The following is a 20,681-nucleotide window of genomic DNA, read 5'->3' as shown; positions in this document are numbered from 1 at the left end:
TTCACACCACCCAGTTAAGGGGAATTATGTGATATTAGTAATATTACAAATGTAGCTCAATATTCATCGACTGGCGTGCCATGTCGCCCCTCTCTTAAAAATGAGATGGACTGTAGTTATTGCTGTTATTGATTTTAATAACCAGGCTGTTAAGGCCCAGTGCAGAGCCTCTCTCTTGCTCGGTTACCTCTTGTGCTGTATGAGGGCTGTGCTTTATTCTCATCTGGATAACAAAGGATCTATAAAGTAATTTAACTAAAGATTTAGTATGATTAAGTTTGCTGACTCTTGTTGTTTGTCTTTTGTCTTCAGATCTTTTCTGGTGATGGTGTATAGTACAAGTTTTACACCTTTTCTTTAAAACCCCAAAATTAACAGGGATAAGATAAAATTCTGGGGTGGCACTATATCATCACGTCATGATTCCCCGAATAGACCCTGTAATTAAATTTTAAGGAATATGTTGGTGAAAATTAGCATTTCCATTATGGCTCCCAACAACGATAGGCTTTAAAACTCTGTGTCAGAAACAATTGGGTGACATCGCCAAAACTACATCTATATATCATATAGTCTATAGGATGCACCAATCTGATCACGGTATCGGGTATCAGTTTGGTTTAGACTCAATAAGCTAGATTAGATACATGTGGTAATGGTCCGATGCATTGGCCTCATCTTTTAAAATCACATAAGAAAAGCAGGAAGTTGCCAAATCGTCATACTCTGCCTCATCATCATATTAATAAATGGAAATGTAAAATTACACCAATATCTAATCAGTGTAAGCATCAGTATTGGTTAGTCCCAAATTGAATTAGTGTGTCCGTAGTTCTAATGGATACATGTGTTGGGCAGCTTGTTTAAATGGTAGACAACAGAAACCGTGCTAATATCCTTTTTTTATTTGAATGATCAAATTTCTTCAAACCATCATCAACATTATGGTCGTTGGAGACAGAGTGACTGATGTTGAATCTAGTCAGCCTCAGGACTGGCATTACTCCATGTCACTGACCCTTTCACTGTGTAGGGACTTGTCAAACCCCTATGGTGTCCAATTGTTGTACATGTCATGGCTTTAGGGGTGAAATGACAGAAAAGTATAGTAACAAAGGTCAGCGAGCATCACAAAGACTTGCAGGTTTAAACAAGAATCCATTTCCCTTTTTCACAAACAGCACAGCAGTGCTCTTGTGTCCTTTTAAATGGTTTTACAATTCATCAAGTGAAAGAAAGAACAGTCTAAATCTTTAAAGAACAATGGTTAAAAGCTTATTGCTAGTTCGCTGTCTGCACCTTTCAGCAAATGGCGCCCGTGACAGGCAGAATTCAAGGTCAGCCACTTGTTCCAGATTGTTTGGTCTGAGTAGTAGCAACAGATTTGTTATGACATTGCTCCACTTAAAGCATCTTCTGTAGACTCTTTCTGGCCTCAGAAAGAGATGCTTCCATTTTCTATTGCCCAGGTTTGTGAGCCTACTTTAGGTTATTTGCAGAGGAAAACAGCAGCTCTGTTTCTGATCGACTGACCATTGACCTTGCTCTATTTCTTTTTTTCTATCACTGCCCTGACTCATTTTCTGCAAAGGCTTCATAAGTCTTTGAAAGTATGTCTTTCAAAGACTTTTCTCCTTGCTTAACTTTTTCCTTTTATCTTTTTCTCAATGCTGGCAATAAAGCTCAGGCTGCAGCCTGGACGTTTTTCATTCTTTCTTTCTGTTCATCTTTCCATCCGTCTGTTGTATTCTTTCTTTCTTTCATATTATTCCTCTTACTTTTCTTTCTTATCATTCGTTTTTATTTGTCAATCTCGGTATTTGTCTCTATCATTTTCTTTTTCATTACGTTTCTTTCCATCAATCTTCTTCTTTTTTCTTGTTATTCTTTCTCATTATTTACCTTTTCTTCTTTTTTATTTTCTTTCTCATCTTTCCTCCTCATTGTCTTTCTGGCTATACCTCTTTCATTCTTGTTCTATTGTTTCCCTTTCTCATTATTTATTTTACTTAATTCTCTTTTTTACTACTCTTCTTTCTTATTTCTCACTCTTTTTTTCCCTCATCATTCCCCTTCCATTTTCCTCTTTTCTTTTATTTTTCTACTTTCTCATTTTCCCTCACTTGTTTCTCTTTCTCATTTTTTTTCTTTTTTTTTCCTCTTTTCTTTTATTATTCTTCTTACTCCGTATTCCTCACTCTTGTTTCTCTTTCTCATTATTCCTCTTTTATTGTGGTAAACAGTTACATAAAAGGCAGCTACGGCGACTCCTTTATTTGTTCTTGATGGTTAATGGAAATGGCGTAATGCACCAGCACCATGTCCACACATCATTTCTAAATACTTAGTCCTAAACGAAAATCAGAAGCTAAGTGTTCTTTCTCTTAATTTGAAAACTAATTGGTGACACATGGGAAAATAAAGTTTGACATGAAAGTGGTGTGAGGATAGAATAACATTTTCTAAGACTTTCAGGGAACCAAATGCATCAATTAGTCTTCCACTTGTATTAATGGGGATATATAACATATTCAGCCTGCATCCATCTCCCTCAACCCTTTTCTACCAGCGTCCCTTATGCACCTGTTCTGTCAGAACACTGATGCAGGGCAAACATCAATTATCTATTGATAAAAGAAAACCTCATTAATGGGCGTCAGGCAGGTTTAATGGTGGGGATCATGCTTGTTTGCCTGACCGTTAATGGCCCTTGCCATTAGAGCAGCCGTTTGACTTTTCCCCACCCTGCCACCGACAGACAGCGGTGTGCCACTGACAGTGATGCATGGGACCCCCTGAGTCACATTGATCACCCTGGGAGAGTCTACACACATAGGCACCCATACAGACACATTCCTGTCCACTGTGCATGCCATTGTTTCCTACAAGAATGATCCAAAGTTCAGGGAAATAACTTGTGAACGTGGTGGGGTTTGAACAAACCCAAGCTTATTAAACAGCGTAACAGCTTCTGTAAACGGTTTCTGCTGCTTCCTCTCAAATTTAAAGAGACAAACAGTTTGCTCTGGAAACAAGTGGACGGGCCGGGTCAAAGCAATAAACCTGCAAGTCTTGAGGGTGCTGTTGTTTGTTTGCTCTAACTACTTCTATAACTGTAGACCTTGGGCATGTCAGGAGAAGGCGGTATGGATCACGACAGTGTCCTTCTACAACAAAACAGTTCAGGCAGGCAAATTGGCACACACTTCAGCTCTTTTGTGAGCACTGTGGACAGCAATAATCCTGCCAAGCAAAGGCTTTCCTTTAACTTACACTGCACTATTGGTTGATCGCTTCTTTCTTCTGCTTTTGACATCAGTTCTGCCCTCCATTCCCTACAAAAGACTGTCCTTCTGTACTGGTTGGTTGTTTGGCAAAACTTAGAACTCTGAAGCATTGAAAGAGTACAGCAGTTTAATGTATCATTTAGCACCAAATAATAAAGTCCTCAATTTCCAGTTTTTACAAAGGAAAATAAAATCAGTTATTTTATGTCTCCAGTTTTATAACCTTTCAACTCCAGGGCTTAACTCGATAATTCATGGTATAAAGTGTTCACCCAGACCCTGTGGTCAAGGAGTTAATGAACTAACCTTGCCTGGAATTGGTAGGTGACAGAGGTTTGGTCCTTGGCCTTGAGCCTAGCTGCACTGCTAGGAAATAACTCGCAGACATGGATATTTTACCATCTCAGCACAAGAGGCTGAGCCAAGTGGGAAGCTTTGCCTCAAAAAAGAAAGAAGTTACCGTAAAATATAGAATATAGGTTTCACCTTGGACAGAAAATGCAGTCTGTTTTTGAGCGTCCTTGAAATTATCTTGATCCCTTTGCGTTTAGAAAATTCAACAATGTGCAAATTCTGTGCAGTTGCGTAGCTCTTCCTGCTTTGCATTCTGCTACACAGTATGATTTCAGCCTACCATAGCTCTGACCTTGAAGCACGTACCCCCCCTCCGCACTCATTACCCACCTCCACCAGTGACATGTTGTCTTGAGTGGATAAAAAAAGTATTTTCAGTCAAATTAGCATCACATTATTACTTTTAGAGCATGCTAACCTTTTCTTTTCGGCACTGTCTGTGGCTTTAATTAAATTGGGTGATATATAGTTGTAGATTCAAATTTAAATGCTCCTTTGTCTTTTCTGTGCTAATTTTGTGTAAAACTGACCATCAAAATTTTCCTCAGGAGGCAAGAAAACTCCTAATTGTAGTTAACAGAAATATAATGACTTTTTCTGTTCAGGTAATAATAAACTAATTGAAACATTCTTTGGAATAAAATTCACCATTTGTACTAAGGCTGTCTAAGTAAATGGTGCTGAATTTTGCACACTGTACCTTTAAATAAATCATTAAGTGGCGTCCTTGTGTATCCCAGTCCTACTTGGCGCAGCTGCTTGCAGTGCACAATGAATGGGGTGAATTTTCTGTCACGTCAGATTGCATGCAGTGGATTCTGCAGCTGTCTACAAGGTGTATCAGTATGTGGGACACAGCCTCTTCTCGTATTTAAGTCCAAAGACTTATTTATGACTTTTATAGTACAATACAATACAATACATAACATTAGGTTCCCCTGACTCCCACCCCCACCCACAGTAACATTGGGGAGGCCACTAAATAACAAAGAGCACAATAAACAAGTAAGAAGACAAAATCACAACAGCAAAAATAATAAAAGTAAGGAAAAAAAAATAGATAAATTAAATCACTGTAGACGAATCAAGTAGAATATAACATTCAATAAGCCATTTGGGGTCTAAAGTAACACACTCTATCACCTTGGTCACAAGCAGTTGCTGAAGAACACATAAGGGAGGTGCAGCAATACACAAACCAATGGGTAGAAGATGTAACAATGTTTGAAGTATAGATATTAAAGGTCACTCATTCATAAAATAATCAGAGCTTAAACTCTCAACATGATTTAAAAATGGCCGCCATATCTGTAAAAACTTGTCACCTGACCCCCTGACCAAATACCATATCTTCTCCAATCTAATAAAATAAAGCTTGTCTTGTATCCACTGTGTAAATGATTACAGGTTACTGTCTTTCTTTCATATCAAAATTAAGGCCAAAGACTTTTGACTTAGTTTTGTAACTGGCAGCAAGAATGTGTTTTCATTATTGGTCTTCTCAGATCACAAAGCGTCTTTCCGCATAGCTTCTAAAACAGGTCAATCACTTTAGCCACTGTCAATAAAACCAGTATCCGTCTCATCACCCCATTTTACCACTATTCAATGACTGCTGACCTCTTTTACCCCCCTCTTTTTTTGTAGTGCACTCACTCACCTCTCTTCAACACTTCCTGCTGAATCTCTTCCTATGTCAAGATATTTTTTTAAATTACAGGCCCCATTAACACGCTATTTACATCCTTGCCTGATCTATGCCATTAAGGAATCAATAGCGGTTTGTTTAATTCATTCATTTATTCTTCCACATCTCTCTCTGCTTCTCTGTCTCTGTAGTTTTTTAAGGGTGATCTATATTTATAGATTTCTCCCAGAACCCACTGGCCTTTTCCTCTTTCGATTCAACCACAGTGACATGCTAACACATTTAGCCCTCTAACACTCAGCAAAGCTTTTTTTTCCATCAGGGAGTAAAGTCTAACCCTTAAAATAGAGGGGTGTGTACTGATGTTAAAAGTCAGACGTCAAGTTAGCAGCTCAGAGCTGCTTATTACGATAATCAAAATGCTAAGTTTTATTTTGAGGGATTTAGCATGTGACCCTGTTTCCAGCTGTGTGACTGTGTTCCATTAACAGCAGTTTATGGACCTCAGTAATGGCCCTGCACTATTGATAATGGGCTGTGGGAAGATTTCAAGAGGGTTCAGGGCACGCGGCCTGTTTTAAGCCAAATAGCAGCCTTCTTGACTTCTACGTGAACTGCTTCGGGGTGTTAGCGCATTTTCTTTCAGCAGCTTGTCATTTTCTTATCCCTCCTTTTTATGCTGCTAAACATACACATTAGTATGGAGCCCCTTTCTTTTTGATGTCCACACTGTCACAGCTGCTTACAAAAACAAGAGTGACAGCACTACTCGTTGTTTAAAGTGCAAACAACCCCATACCTGTCGGAGAAGCTAACACTTAATCCAGCACTATTTTAAACCCTATCTTATACACGTTACAGGATCACTTGGCCTTTCTCAAAGCTGCCACAGCCCTGTCACACCAACACTGTATTCATTACCTGGTAGTTTGTGCCCCTTTTATTTATCTTGCTCTGCAGCCATCTGTTGTGCGGCGCAGTTTGATTCACTTCTCAGTTTGGCTTTGATTAATTATCACTGCCCGGCGGGAGCTTTTTCTCCATGTATTGATTTTTGGTTGAAATCGGATCAAAGTTGTGAGCGCATGTCCTGCTCAAGGGTACAGATGTATCATTTAAAGAGACTGAGCGTGAAGAAAAATGAGCTGTATAAGTTAAGCTAGCGTGAGGGGCTAGCATGGAGAGATGATGGACTCATTGTTGGATGAGGCCCTTTAAATGGAGTTTCCACGCAAGACTGCGCTCGTAGCAGCATTGGCTGACCCTCGAGTGCTGCTCAGCTTTTTCTCCTTAAACCCACATACGCCCGTTGAAGAGGACAAACTGTCTTTTTCGTGTGACATTCATGACTCTGAATTAGAGTCTACGCCTATTGATTTTTTCTCTTAGTGAATAGGGAAGGTTGAGAATATGAATTAAGGTCCAGAGATGAGCTGATGGCTCCATCCATTGTCACCTTTCTCCCACTTCTACCAAGGCTTAGGATCCCTCACTGCTCAAGAGAAGGTTTGATCTTTTTCCCACAGCACATAAAGGAGCACACTCACACACACACACCTCCACATCAGTCCTTCAATCTTCTCCAAGGCTCAGTTTGATAAATGGCTTATTCTGCTGTATGTGGGAATGACTTCTTTCTTTCTTTCTCTTTCTTTCTGAATTCAGATTCTTTCTAACTGGCTGCCTTGTTTGTTTCCTCTGAGTCAGGTTGATGACGAAGGATAGTATGACAGCGACTGATGCCCCCGCTCTCGGTTAAGTTACCTTGTCATATCAGCCGTGTGTGTGCTGACATGGGATACCAACATACACCCAAATTCATTAATGTGATGAGCACTTAATCTTTTAATACTTAAGTATGCACAAACACTACTACATAAATATTTTCCTCGTGCATCATTTAACTCGCTGCTTAAACTATTGATATTTTCACTTTGATTTTCTCTTACACACACACTTGAGAGAGCTTAGTAAAGTGGCAGAGTACAGTTGCCGTTAAAGCACCCGCTTCCTCGTTGCTTAATGAGAATGAATGAAGATGTGCCAGAACATCTTCTCCCGTCAATATGTTTTCTCTCTCCCTCACTCTTTCTTATACACACACACACACACACACACACACACACACACACACACACACACACACACACACATCAGAGTACACTCCGGAGATATACACTGGTTGCCACTGTCAGTGCCCTGCTTTTAAACTTTTACGACCACTGGTGGTAATTTTACTTAGGGGAACTTAAATCTTGGTGCTGATGACTGTGATCTCAGTTATTGGAATATGCAGTAAAATAGAAAAGTGTCAGTGTTGCTTTCACTGATGATTTAAAGCACTGACTGACAGATTCATCTCCTCTATGTAATGTGTACTGCTTGTTCTCACTCCCAAGGAGACAATGCAAAGCACATAACGTTCGACTTGCTGGGGCGTGTCCAGAAAGGTGACCCCCATTGAAGTCTGATTGGCCAAAAAGGACACCACCCAAAAATGCATGATAAGCTGTGAAGGACTTGTCAGGGGCAGGACTTCAGTTTGAACACACAGTTTTTTAGCTTTGTTGCTTCTAAGGTTGTTATTGACTTGTATTTTTCTTTAGTTGTAAGATTGAAATTTCAGTTAATTTTATTTTTTTATTTTTTAAGTTGGTTTTCTAGTTTAGTTCAGTTCTTTTTTTTTCAAAATTATTAGATTTTGTTTTATTTTATTTTTTTCCATTTTTGTCCGTGTACATGCACCAACTGGCATGAAATGGGCAGAAACAAATACATTTCATATCCACAACAGTTTATTTTAGTTGTTTTTCCTTAGTTTGAGATAGTAATCATTTTTTATAAATCCTTGTTAACAAAAAAAATCACCTCTATTTTTGTTATTTTGTAATTTTTTGATAATCATAATAACCTTCATTGCAACATACTGCAAGAAATTATCACTGCCTTTTAAGGCACCTCAAATTGTACAAAGTTGTCTGCGTTAAGAGTTGACATGCCGCGTAAGACAGGTCTGGATAGAATGGCAACCTTCTGACCAAGAGACAACTTAACTACCGAGCAACAATTGCCTTAAGAGGCAAAGGGGCAAATAAAAGAGATTAATTTGCGGACTAATACTTTTTGACCCTTGGCCACCACTCCAGAGCCCCATCTGGGCCACCTTAGATAAATATTCTAGTCACGCCCCTGTGCAAAAAGCAATACTTGAATTGAGCTGTAACCTGTATTCCAGGTAGGGTTGAACACATCAGTAAACATGCCCTGTTCTCAATGACCTTGGGTTATCTATCTTTTCTTTTTCCCCCTCCAGATTTTCACTTTGTTTTTGTTAAGATGTGGTGATAAAAGGAAATCCCATTGCTCGCCAGTTTTTAAATTGCCAGCCCCCACTGCGTTCTTTCATTTTCTTTTAGTGCCAGCTTTGGCTCCGACATGACGCGTCACCCACCACAGTCTATTTTGATTTTCCCTTTTTTTTGTTCACTTTCAAACAGCTAAGTGAATTAAATCTGCTGCAGTTTTAAAACATGCCCCGGGGCCAGGTTTCACTTCAATGGTACCAAATGGCTTTGTCTTTGCTGCTCGCATATGTGTATGTGCGAGCACGCACATGTGCATTGCTTTTGTGTGTATGTGTATTTTGCCTTTTTTTCCTCTTTTTTTTTCACATCCACTGTGTCGACACAATCCCAGCATTTATGAGATTACCAGAGCCCATTTGTGTTCCGGCGGGAGCCATCTTGGCTCGGAGGAGGCCTCCGCTGGGAACCATCTGGGCTCCACTCAAAGCAGTTTCCATTCCGCCTCCCCTGTCCTCTCTACTTTGTGACCAGAGCTATTTACTTTAAAAGAGGGAGTAACTGAAATTTAATGTGTCTGTATTAGTAAAGTTCTAAAATTGTGTCTTCAAATCAAACTGCTGATCTCTGATGAGGCACCTCTTTCAAGGAAGGTGGGGAACAGTTAGAGGGGATTGTTACGTATGGCAGTTCAAGATCCATTTTTTAAAGTCCATCAAAAATATGAAGGATACTGCGTACAACCTGACAGATCATGAATGTCATCCCACTTAACATATCCAGTTTCCAAAGTCAAAGAAGCAGTGATTTAATGACTGACACTGTTCCAAAAATAGTAGAACAAAAGGCAAATTTTAATTCTTTGAAAATGTTTTATCGAACAAAACAAAATGGCTGAAAGCAACCCAAAAGCAGGACACAAATTGCCAAGTCTGATGGAAAGAGATGATTATTGGCTCTGATTGCTCACAGTATAAACAAGCTGTTTTCAGCCCATTTTTCACATTTAATGCAGCATATTGTTGCAGCACCAGAAGTACGCTTCAATCCTGCCATGGATTTAAAGCCTCTCCAAGCTGATCTTATTCTGCCAGCAGGAAAGTGGGCCTCCGCTTCCCTTTTATGAATTCATTTGTCCTACTTAATTTCACATTTGACCTCTCGATTAGCCTCTTTCATCTCGTCACACTGCCCGGTGAAATGCTAGATCCCTTTTTTATTTAATGATACTCTGAGGTCTCCATCATTGATAATTTATAATCTAATTTGTAGTAATTTTTTTTTACTATCTGGGTGTCCCATCCAATAATAAAGAAAACTACCACCCCTGTCTTTTTTTTCCCTTGAAAGACTGTTTTATTTTTAAACACAGATTTTGTTGAAATGTTTCTGATCAGCTTCCAGAAAGTACCAGTAGTCTAAAATATCATTTTACAGTTTTCCTGCCCAAGGTGTTCACTATCTAGCTGTCGAGGTCTTTGCCACACTAATCTCAAGCATCAACAAACTCTTCTTTTGATACTTGACATTTTCCTTTTAAGAGGAAAGCTATCTCCTTTACCTCAAAGTCGTTTTCTGCACCCAAGTTGAAATCTCTGGAGATAATCAGGGACAAAAGATGTACGGAGATGATTTTTTTTTCTTGTCTTTGACTGTGTTGCATTGACAGTTGTATTGTTCAACTAAAGTGTGATTGTTAGATCTTTCTTGCTAAGCAAAAGGCTGATCAGACTGAAAATCACAAGACTTCAGCCTCGTCTGCAAAGACATTTGTCTTTGAGCGTCCTCTCTTTTGTGCTCTTTCCTGTGATAGCTCTCTTGGTTCAGGAGCTTTTATCGCGCTGCCTTTTTTGTTCATAGCGTTAGCGTGTCATTTTGTAGCTTTCAAGTTTTTTTTCCCATCCAAAGTGTTGCTCTACATTGTCAGTGTTTTATTTTTGTTTTGTATTCAGTCCGTTAGTGACAGTAAAGTTGGCTCCAGCCATTCTATCTCTTTCTCTCTCCTGCACTCGCCCACCTCCCCCGTTTGACATTTTGGGCGCTCAGAGGACCAGTGGCGCTCTAATAGCCTAGTTATGTAACTGCTTCTGCACTTAGAGACAAAGAGAGATAAAATGGAGAGAGTATCTGAGATAGGGGAGTGGAAGGGAAAGCAGATGAGGTATAAGTGTACTTAGATTGTATCACAGTCAAAACCTGAGATGGGAGACAAATGTCCTAGCTGTGTTTTAGCTGTAATACAGCGGTTCTAAGTGCAAGTGACAGATATAGTTCATATATGATTAACACAGCATCCTCTTCTTTTGATACACGTTTTGATGGTTTCCAAATCATTCTAACCTTAGCTTAAATTGAAAACTGTACAATTACAGCACATCAGATGCTGAAACAACCCTGGACACCAGTTTTTGGAGTTTTAATTGGAACTTTTGTCCCTTTCTTTAAGATATAGGATTTCAGGTGCACAACAGTTTTGGGTCTCTTTGTCAATATTTTTTAATTATGCACCAAATGTTTTCAATTGGTGACTAAAGTCAGCAGCTAGACTCTCCCACTGCAGAGCCCTGCTGTTGTAATACACGGACAGTGTAGTTTAGTGTTGTCTGGTGGAACTACACATCGGTGATCGGCCTATCCTTACATATGAAACTGATCTCGTATAACTCCAGGAAGGTCTGACAGCCAGCCTTTGTTGCTTTTTGCCCTGACACCTAAAACTCAGGACACTGCATTGGTTTCCCAGGTATTGTTCGATGATTTTCAATAAAATAAGATTAGAACATTGAAGGTTTATGCTATCAGTTATAAAAAACAAAAAATAAAAATCATTATCAGCCTGAACCTGTATCAGCAATTCAGGCTTTTTAAAGATCGGTGATCGGCCAGAAAATTGTGATCGGTGCACCCCTATGCGGAACTATACCAGATAGTGACTGAAAAAGGTGGAATCAAGATGACAGCTTGTGATGCTCCAATGTGTTCCCAACTGTATAAGTTATCCATGCAATGGGCATTTTTGCATCCCCATACCATCACTGGTTGAGAGTTTCAAAGGGTGCCAACCTTGTTGTCTTTTAAGTGCAACTATCAGTGTCCATGATCTCCAAAAAGAATATCAAATTGTGACTCATATGCCAGCGTTTATTGATCATGTTTGCAGTTTCAATCTGATGAACTCTGAAGCGATTTTGAGCCCATGTGGTGATATCCACTACAGAGCCACAACTGTTCTCAGTCAAGGCGTGTTTTCAGTCACACTCAACTTTTTCAGAGTTTTATCCTCCCAGTGTCTTTTAAAAAAATATGTAACTTGAGTTATATTTAAAGAGGAAATATTTTATTCATTAACTGTACAAAGTTTCAGTTTCAGTATTTGATACCATGTCCACACATTTCACACAACATCCCATGATTTCTTTGAATTGGGATCACAAAAAAACTCTACAATCTAACCTTACATTTGTTTCTCTCCATGTCTGTATTGCCTGTACAATTATAACAAGTTTCACCACCATAGAGGTAATACATCCCTTTTCATTTCCTGTTTTCATCCAAGTGGAAACCCCATCCAGAAGTTGAAAATATGTAAGTTGCCTCTGACTGCCAACGTTGTCAGTTTTGCGTTTTATAATAGAGCAGATTATGCACTCATTAATAAAATCCTTATACTTGAGTTGAGAACAAGGCAGAGCAGTTTACAAACTTAACTCCCTCAGATTTCCCTCGTGGCTGCAGGGCTAAGCAGCACCAGTCTTAATCGCTTGACTTCTCCCTATCTCCTCAGCACACCTGCCCTCTCACTTTCTCGCTGACGGAGGCTTTAGAGTAGGGGAAAAAAATCGATTGATTTTCCTTTCTTTTTTTTTTTCTTGTGCTCTCCTCCACTTTTTCCCCCGGTCGTCCATCACTTATGAAACAAAATGTAATGAATAGATAATTAGCCTGAATAGGCAGAATTTGGTCCGAGTCCATTGTGGGAAATGTTGTGAGATCTTTCCTACTTTGTCAGCAGGGTTAGCTTTTTCAGTGCCCTCATTTGTTCACTTAAGGGAATTGCAACTCGGCTGTCGCTAATTGCAAGTGATTTACATCACAAAAAAGGAGGATCACAATATTGAGAGTCCCAATTAAGGTTGAAGTGCTTATGCGACACTAATTTACAGCCTCTTGTACTTTTTTGCAGGCCCTGGGATTTCTCCCCTTTGGGTTTTATTGTTTTCAAATAAACGCAGAAATTGTTCCCTTGGAAAGTAGACAGTAGCGCTTGATCAGCTTCAATTTACACTGAGACAAGAGGACACTCCTTGTGTCAAGCTGAAAGAGGCCAGATACTGCTGATTGAGAAATCAACAACAGAGGATTGAAACAGGATGTGCGTGTGTGTGTCCTACCAAATCAATACCAAGCTCAGGGGGCCTCAATTGATGTGTCTATTTAAGAACAGTGGATCCAGCCCTTTCCCAGCCACCCACTTTCACTTCATTGCTGTAAAGGAATCTCAGACATAATCTTGAATACAGAAAATTAACTCCCCTTCTCACTTCCCTCTATTCTGTTTTTTCTCTCGCAGGTGGAAGTCGAAGTGGAAAGCATGGACAAAGCAGGCAACTTCATTGGCTGGCTGCACATCGAGGGCCTGAACTTGTCAGTGGCACTGGTGGAAAATGCTCTTTCCAAGGTCCACTTTACAGCTGAGCGCAGCGCTTACTACAAAACCTTGGTTTCAGCAGAAGAGGTCTGCCGACAGAGGAAAGAGAAGGTAGGTGTCACTTAAATGTTACAGGAGCCACAACTACTCCACATCCTCTTCAACTTTAAGTGAAATGACTTTACTCCCAACTGACACAAAACTGTCCTCACAAAGCCTCCACACACACGTTCGTTAGAGTACGACTTGGATATGCAGCATGACATCTAGTGATGTATTATTTAGGAAGAGCTACTTTTCTGTCTCAGCATTGTTATCAAGCACAGGCAGTGATGTCATGTTTCACAGCAAGCAGTTTAGGGTACAGAGCAGTACTTTTGTTGTTTTGACCACATCTGACCCCCGAAGTCTTGTTGCTTGTGGCCTCATTTTAGTTTTTTGTACATAAAAGCAGAGTCAGTCTCTCTTCCATCAGCCCTGGTTGGTTAAATGCTAGCAGACTTTGTAAGTGCAAACAACCACGATGATGATGAACCTCAGCAACAGAGGAGGAGACAAAAAACTGTTGCTCCAAAGCAAAGGGGTTCCAAAAACTGGAAACGAGTGTAAGGAAGTATGTGGGTGATATGCTGACATTTCTTTGACCTTGAAAAGAGCAGCATTCTGAAAGGAGTGTAGATGGGAAATTGCTGTTTGATGAAAAAACAAAGTGGAGTAAATTGTAGATGTCCAGCCTGGATTATTTTAAATTCTAAAATAACAAGTTCTAGATCAGAGATTGGGGCCAAAAAGAGGTATCTCAGTTTTGGTTAACTCTCAGGAATTGTAGGCTAGCTTTAAGGGTTATATCTGCTAGATTTTGAAAATTTGAGGGGAGATAGAACTGCGTTATATCTGCGTATCATCTGGGTATTTTCTGTATAGCAAAAGATTTTATGAGTCTGGATGATTCTCCTGGCCGAATCATGTAGAGACTGAAAAAAAATAGACCCAGGATTGAACACTGGGGTACCCCACATGTGAAATTTGTCTCTTAATATCTTGAAATTGAACAATTTAACATTAACACTTGCTTGGATTTTAATTTTTGAAACTCAACCACCTGATCCCTGCTAAACCAGAATACTTAAAAACTAATGGAACCAGTCTTCAAAATACAAATGGAGCCTCAAAACACTGAATAAATGCTGTTTTTAAAGTGCATTTCCATTTTCACTAAACTAATTGTGTGTCAAAAGTATTAGAAGGATTATGCATAAAGTGAAGAATAAAGCTAAAAGATGAATATCTCCCGTACCTTTGCAGCACTCGATATGCGAGAAATGCTACAGAAGAGAAATGCACACTGCTTTCCAGATGTTGCCAAGTAGATGCTTCCTTAAGCACTGCCAAACTTCTCTCTCAACCTTTACTCTCCTACTCTGTCCTCAAACTCCCACACATTGCCCTTGTCAAAGTCATACACCCCCTCCCCCAAACCAGCATGTCAGGACAGGTGCTGCCATGACCTCTGGCTTCCATTAAAACACAACAGCACAGCTTTATCTGGACAGAAAGCATGTATCATAAAGAAAGATGCAGATACATCAGTATATCTCACCTTACACACTGTTAAATCATTAAAACGGCAAGTCTTGTCTTTATGTGCTCGTTAGCATGCAGGCAGTACTGTAAGTCAAAGCTACAATAACATGGAAATGCTCCATCTGGGGCTGAGAATAGCCACATATTTCCTGTTATCACCGAAGCTTCCTTTCCTCAATGGGAGTCCTTTGATGGATGGAGGCCTCGCTCACACTGATCCTGATCTCGCCCTGCATTTTCATTATGGCTCCACGAGTCACCCCTGCCAGATGCATGAAGTGCCCGGCCAGCTGTCATCCTCGCCCCCTTTCATTCTATCTCCGTAACTCATCTCTTTTAGCCTCCCTTCTTCCCTTCAGTTCTCTCTCTCTTTCACTCCTACCTATTTGGGTCCTTTAGGAGACACAAATGCCTGTTCTCGCCACATAAACATGATCTATTGCTGCAGCCAAGAAGGGGCTGTGCTCTTTTTTTCCCCCTTTCGCTGAATCCGTCATGTTCTCACTCTCTGTTTTACTCCTTTTACTATCTTCTGGCTTCCTCTCATTCTCGCAGATACTTTACATCAGTCCCTTTCCTCAAAAAGCTAAAATATAGAAATAACGATCTGGAGATTGGTATGCAGGTGAACCTCCATCCAGAAAAACATCCCGCCAGCCATGTGAGCACACCGGCCCTGCCATGTTATATCTACTTTCCCCAAGACGGCACCCTCCTGACACCTCTGATGACAATTTCACTACCAGTTTCCAACCCCCTCTTTTGCAGTACCGAGACAGATTGACTTCCACCACAAGGTTTTGACTGGAGTCAACCTGAGTGTGGACAGGACTGAAGAGGAAAGACGACAGAATGGGGCCTGAGTGGGCCAGACAGACAGTGATCATGTTTGATGTTTGTTTGCTAAAGGCTCTGACGCACGGATCATCCACAGCTGGATTTGTTTGTGTGCACGTTGTGCTAATGGAAGCACATGGCGGTCGTATGTGCTTGTGGATGCATCGTTTGCAAAATGAAGGCAGATGAGGTTGGACCTGGTGTTCTAATTAACCCGCAGAGACCATCTTGTGAAAAGCTGAAAGCTTGGTGTTTTTTCCTCCCCTCGTCTTTCCCTTTTGAAGTCGTCGGTCTTTGTGTCTGAACGTGGGCTGAGGCTAGGTAGGGTAGATTTCATCTCCTCCCGTCCTCTTCTTTCTCTTCCTCTTTCATTGCCCTCCCTTTATTGTCCCTACGGCTGTGGATATGGAAGACCTCAGCAGCACTGCTGTGTCAGGAATCCCTACAAGAAAACAAGGTTGTCGTAATGAAGTGGACTCTCAGAGGGTGTGTGCCCAAACACACACATTCACTCACTCATTAAAGACAAACTTTGCGTTGGTGGTTGAGCAGGGACTCTGGACAACGAGGGGGGATTGAGGCCTTTCTGCAGCTGCATCATGAACCAAAACTGCTTAGTTCGAGTGACTTAAGTGAATATGAGTTTTCGCTCCAATGAGACCAGTGGGACGAAGTGATTGTGTTCCAAATGAAGCGGTCTAAAGGGTTTGAAGAAGAAGCCGCCTTTTCTTGAGCTCAGCATTATTTGATCTTGCAAATCAGCATCTCTTGGAACAATATTTGGAACAGAAAACACATTTCCCTGCATATGCAAAATCGTTACTTTTGTTCCCCCTTTTTTTTCCGGCTAAGCTATTGTTCACATAAATCTCCTTTAAAGTGTGTCGCCCTGTCAGAACCTATTGTCATGCCTTCAGCATTAACGGTTGCATGATTCAGCTACAAGACAGACCTGGGATACTGTTTAAACTCCTCTTACGTTGTTCTAACAATGAGTCGACTGTTGCCAAGCAGCACTCATAACCCCCTCTTAAATCTCCTGCCTGGTTGTGCAAAGCATTCTTGTGTATATTTAGATTCTCCCCGGGTTACAAAAACAAATTCTTGCTTACCAGGCATTTCTGTAAACAAGAAATGTTGCAAAAAACACTACATTTTGTCACTGTAATATGAGATGGCTCATTGCAGCGATTCATGCGATGTTCCAGTATTCCCAAAGCAGCGGTAGAGAGAAATAAATTTGACATGATAGCAGCAGTTTGGTTGGAAATGGATCGAGAGCAGAGATTTAAACTTGCAGAGACATTTACCATCGCTTTCTATCCTGTTCTTCTTGTACGGTACAGGTGTTGGGTGCTACACCAGTCATATTTGATCGATTTCACATGGGACATTTTCTTTTTCTTTTAAACTAAGAGGCCAAAGAAGAAACTTACAAAGGGTGATGAGTGTGGAATCTGTTTACACTCTTGAAAGCTCATTGTTATTTCCTACAAGCGTTCATCGCTCATCGTTCACTGATACTGGGTGATCTTTCTTGATTAGTTCTCTATTAGTCATTGTTAACGCTTACATTGACTGTGTAGAAAAAGTTCCCATAAGCAATCAAGAAACCAAACATGCTAACAAATAGTGTGGCCAAATGATGAAGATATACCTCAATAAAAACCAGATGGTGTATTTTCTTTCTCTTTGTCTTTCTTTTTGTCCTCAATTTCCTAATGTAACAGAGATACAAAAAACTAGGATGGATTCCAGCTAGGGATGGGTACCTTTGACATTTGAAATGTTACTGTACAGATCCCCGGTACCTGGCAATCGGTACTGGTACTCAATGGTACTGATTTTTGGCACTTTTTTGTGTTTATGTGGAAAAAAATATCTTTTTTTTTTTCTCAATTTAACATATTTATATAGCCTTGCAATGCTGTGTTCATGTCCATCATGGAAAATCGCCCACTCATCCACTCCCCTACAGTCACAAGGATACATTTAGGTACCTAAATATGGTACCTTTTGTTTTCACATTAATCAGAACCAGGTACTTTTGACAGAATTTGCCTGGTACCTATAAAAGTACCTAATTTGGTACCCATCCCTAGTTTTCAGCAGAGCTGGAAGAAACTATTCCATGTCCCACAACTCTCTTTTCATAATCTAGCCTTGTTATGTAAAAACCAAAACTCTCACCATGATCTTCTTCACTTGATACCCACTTGCTCCTCCCAGTTATCTTCTTCATGTGCATTCTAATCACAATGTTTTTCGAGATGCCCCCTGTCATGGCCTTGTACTCCTCATCATATTCGGACCTTCGTCGAAATGGTTCAGGATTGAATTGCATGTTCCACTTTTTAGGGTAAGGGAAAGAGAAAAACTCTGTGAATCATAAACTGAGGATTCTGTGCTGCTTTTCCAGTATTCTTCACCCGTCAATCAATGACACTTGTCAAAGAATTTCCAGCAGCATCGTCTTGACATTGAGCTTGGTGACAAGTCCTTGGTAGAGCCTGATGGAAGCACATAATCTTGTTTCCATTGGGTCTTCCTTTTTTCATTATTTCTTGGGTAGAATCCAGAGTTTGAAAGTCTACTTGATTTGACTGTGACTTTACTCAAGGGCTTGTTTGCAGGTATATTTAAACACATGATGCAGACCAACCACGCAAACAGTGTCCTTTGAATGCGCTCTGATTGGATGACTAGCATTGTGAGCATGTCTGATTATTTCATTATATTTCCATTCATGATTGTATTTCACTTTTGTTGCCTGAGGCTAGCTTTTCCAAGGGTCAAGCAGCCCGCCTCACAAGCAAAATATCTCTCAACGTCAAACCATAAACCCACTCCACCATTCATCTATGATTTCATGCTGTTTTCAAAGGGTGTGCAAAAAAATCAACATCTTTCTGTCCTCCCTTCTGAGCTGTGTCTTCCCAGCAGTCAGCACATCACACACCTGGCTACACAGGAACATGCTGTGGATGAATCACGATAATTGGGCTTTTAGAAAAGCTAATAGGCTTGTGTCTCTGAGTTGAGGCTGGAGGAGTTTTACCTTTTGTGGACCAGTTTCATGCATAAGTATGAGTAATGAGTTGCAATCTGTCTTTTTCCACTAATAGCACTTACAAAAAACATACGTGGTTGTGTGTGTTTCACCTGGAGCAATGACCTTATACTAAATTAAGAGAAACTGCAAGTCTTGGTTGTATAAACTACATTGAGCTTCCCAGTCTTCTGCAGAGAGTCGTTCACAGCATTTAAGCAGCCTTTTTTTGTTAACTAGATGATGGTTCATTTTTTTAATGTTACATTTCCTGTTCTTTCCTAAGCCCCCAAATGTCTCTTTGTCTTCCCATTGTTCTTAGCCTCTTTTGGTGAACTAATCTGTGGCAGTCACCAAGAAATATCACGTGAAAAACTGCCAGAGATTAATACTAAATTAGCTCATCTGCAGTCTTCAAAGTAAATTTGGCTCATTTTGTGTCTCACTTTACTCATTGTTCTCCAATTTAGGCTCTTTTCTAGCCAAATCCCACTGCTGCTCCTGCAAATTAAGTCCTCTTAACTCCAGCCATTTCAGTGTTAGTCACTGGCTTTCCGCACTCCACAGAGAAAGTTCCGGCAAACAAGAAATCATTACTTTTATTCCTTTTTCACTAAAATTTCATTAGTACTTGCAAGAAATGGTACCTTGATGGTTTTTCCGGGGCAAACAGGATGATTACACCTGTATTACCATTTAAGTCATCCTCTCTTTTATCTCCCCAGTAATTGTTGCCATGTGATTTAACAAATAGAAGTTACTCAGTGTCGAGACAGGAGCAGTGTCCATGAAATGGCTGATTGCTTAAAAGTGATATTCAGGTAATGAGCGTACAAGATGCCTGACCAGGTCATTTGAGCGGGAACAAGAATGACCGCTGAGGAGACTGCTCCTTGGAAATGAAAATGCCAGGTGGGTACGAAAGGCTCCAGGGAGACAGTAACTCTTGAAAAGAAAAGTACAGATGTTTTAAGATCTACTGGAGATTTCCTGGACATAGCTTTTGTACTTCCATACACTTTCAGCCACTGTAAGAAAGTCTAGTTAGACTCCCTGCGAAGACCACTCTTTGAAGTCCTTCCTAACGTAGCCTTGGTCTCTAGGGGGTATATAGATTGTACCCCCTGCAAGCAGAATAATGTCATGGAACACTCCATTTTGAAGCATCTAATAGTTTGACTTTGTATTAAAAAGAAGGTTTTGTGTCTGGACTAAATGCCCACAATCTAAAAAAGATTTTCATATGTACAATTTAGAATCTCTATGCAAAGGATAAGAGTTTTGGCTGCAGAAGTGCTTGTCATCTGAGTAGTTCTCAAACCACTATTGAGCTGCCTTTGATTGTATGCTCTCAAATCTTTTGGAGAGCAAAGAAAGGCACAATACAATGACTGAAGTACAATCCTGTAACCTGGCAACCATTATTTCCAAAAACTTAGTTTTTTATCCATCTCTATTAATGGATGCCTATTTTTGATAACATCATGGCAAATAAAAACCTGCAAATTTGTGTCTCGAGTTACTTGGAATTAGATGTTTCAACAATTTGGCCCCTCTAGGGGAAGGATTGGGGGCTGCTAAGAAGCCAGTGAGTTCCAGTATTATCTCATCCAAGATACCCAGTAGATCCCAAGGTTAGCCTGTTTGACCCCATAAGGCTTTGTACTTACCCTGAAATGGCCAGTGGACTCTAGAATTGGCTAGCATACCTTAAAGGCTTAAGGGTTACTTCCACCAGATCCACCGGTGCCCCTCAGTTAGGTATCTGCTCCACCCCAGCTCAGGCAATCCTGAGCACTCTGCAGCAGATTTGTAGGACTACTAGTTTTGCTGGTAGCTGTTGCATCATATGTTGACCCAGCCTAGGGCAGATCAAAGAGACAGGACATCAACACCAAACCAGCTCAAATTTGGAATCAAAGGTTTCCAGAAGCTATTGATCACAGAATGGATTAGGAGAAGCCTATCATGT

At 40.3% G+C, this 20,681-nt stretch overlaps 1 protein-coding gene across 1 annotated transcript in view; it reads left to right on the top strand.

Annotated features, from left to right (window-relative positions):
- The window catches only part of snd1 (staphylococcal nuclease and tudor domain containing 1), a 229,525-nt gene that overhangs the window by 130,348 nt on the left and 78,496 nt on the right, over positions 1-20,681 (top strand). The window contains exon 17 of the mRNA XM_074698290.1: positions 13,162-13,350. Coding sequence (XP_074554391.1) covers positions 13,162-13,350 — 189 coding nt within the window. The remainder of the gene's footprint in view (positions 1-13,161; positions 13,351-20,681) is intronic.

Source organism: Halichoeres trimaculatus, unplaced genomic scaffold (assembly GCF_033239565.1).
Source record: "Halichoeres trimaculatus isolate MK-OKI-2021-1 unplaced genomic scaffold, fHalTri1.1 fHalTri1_scaffold_21, whole genome shotgun sequence".
Classification (NCBI taxonomy): Eukaryota; Metazoa; Chordata; class Actinopteri; order Labriformes; family Labridae; genus Halichoeres; species Halichoeres trimaculatus.
The sequence above is the reverse complement of the archived record's forward strand: the minus strand, read 5'-3'. Positions and strand labels throughout refer to the sequence as shown.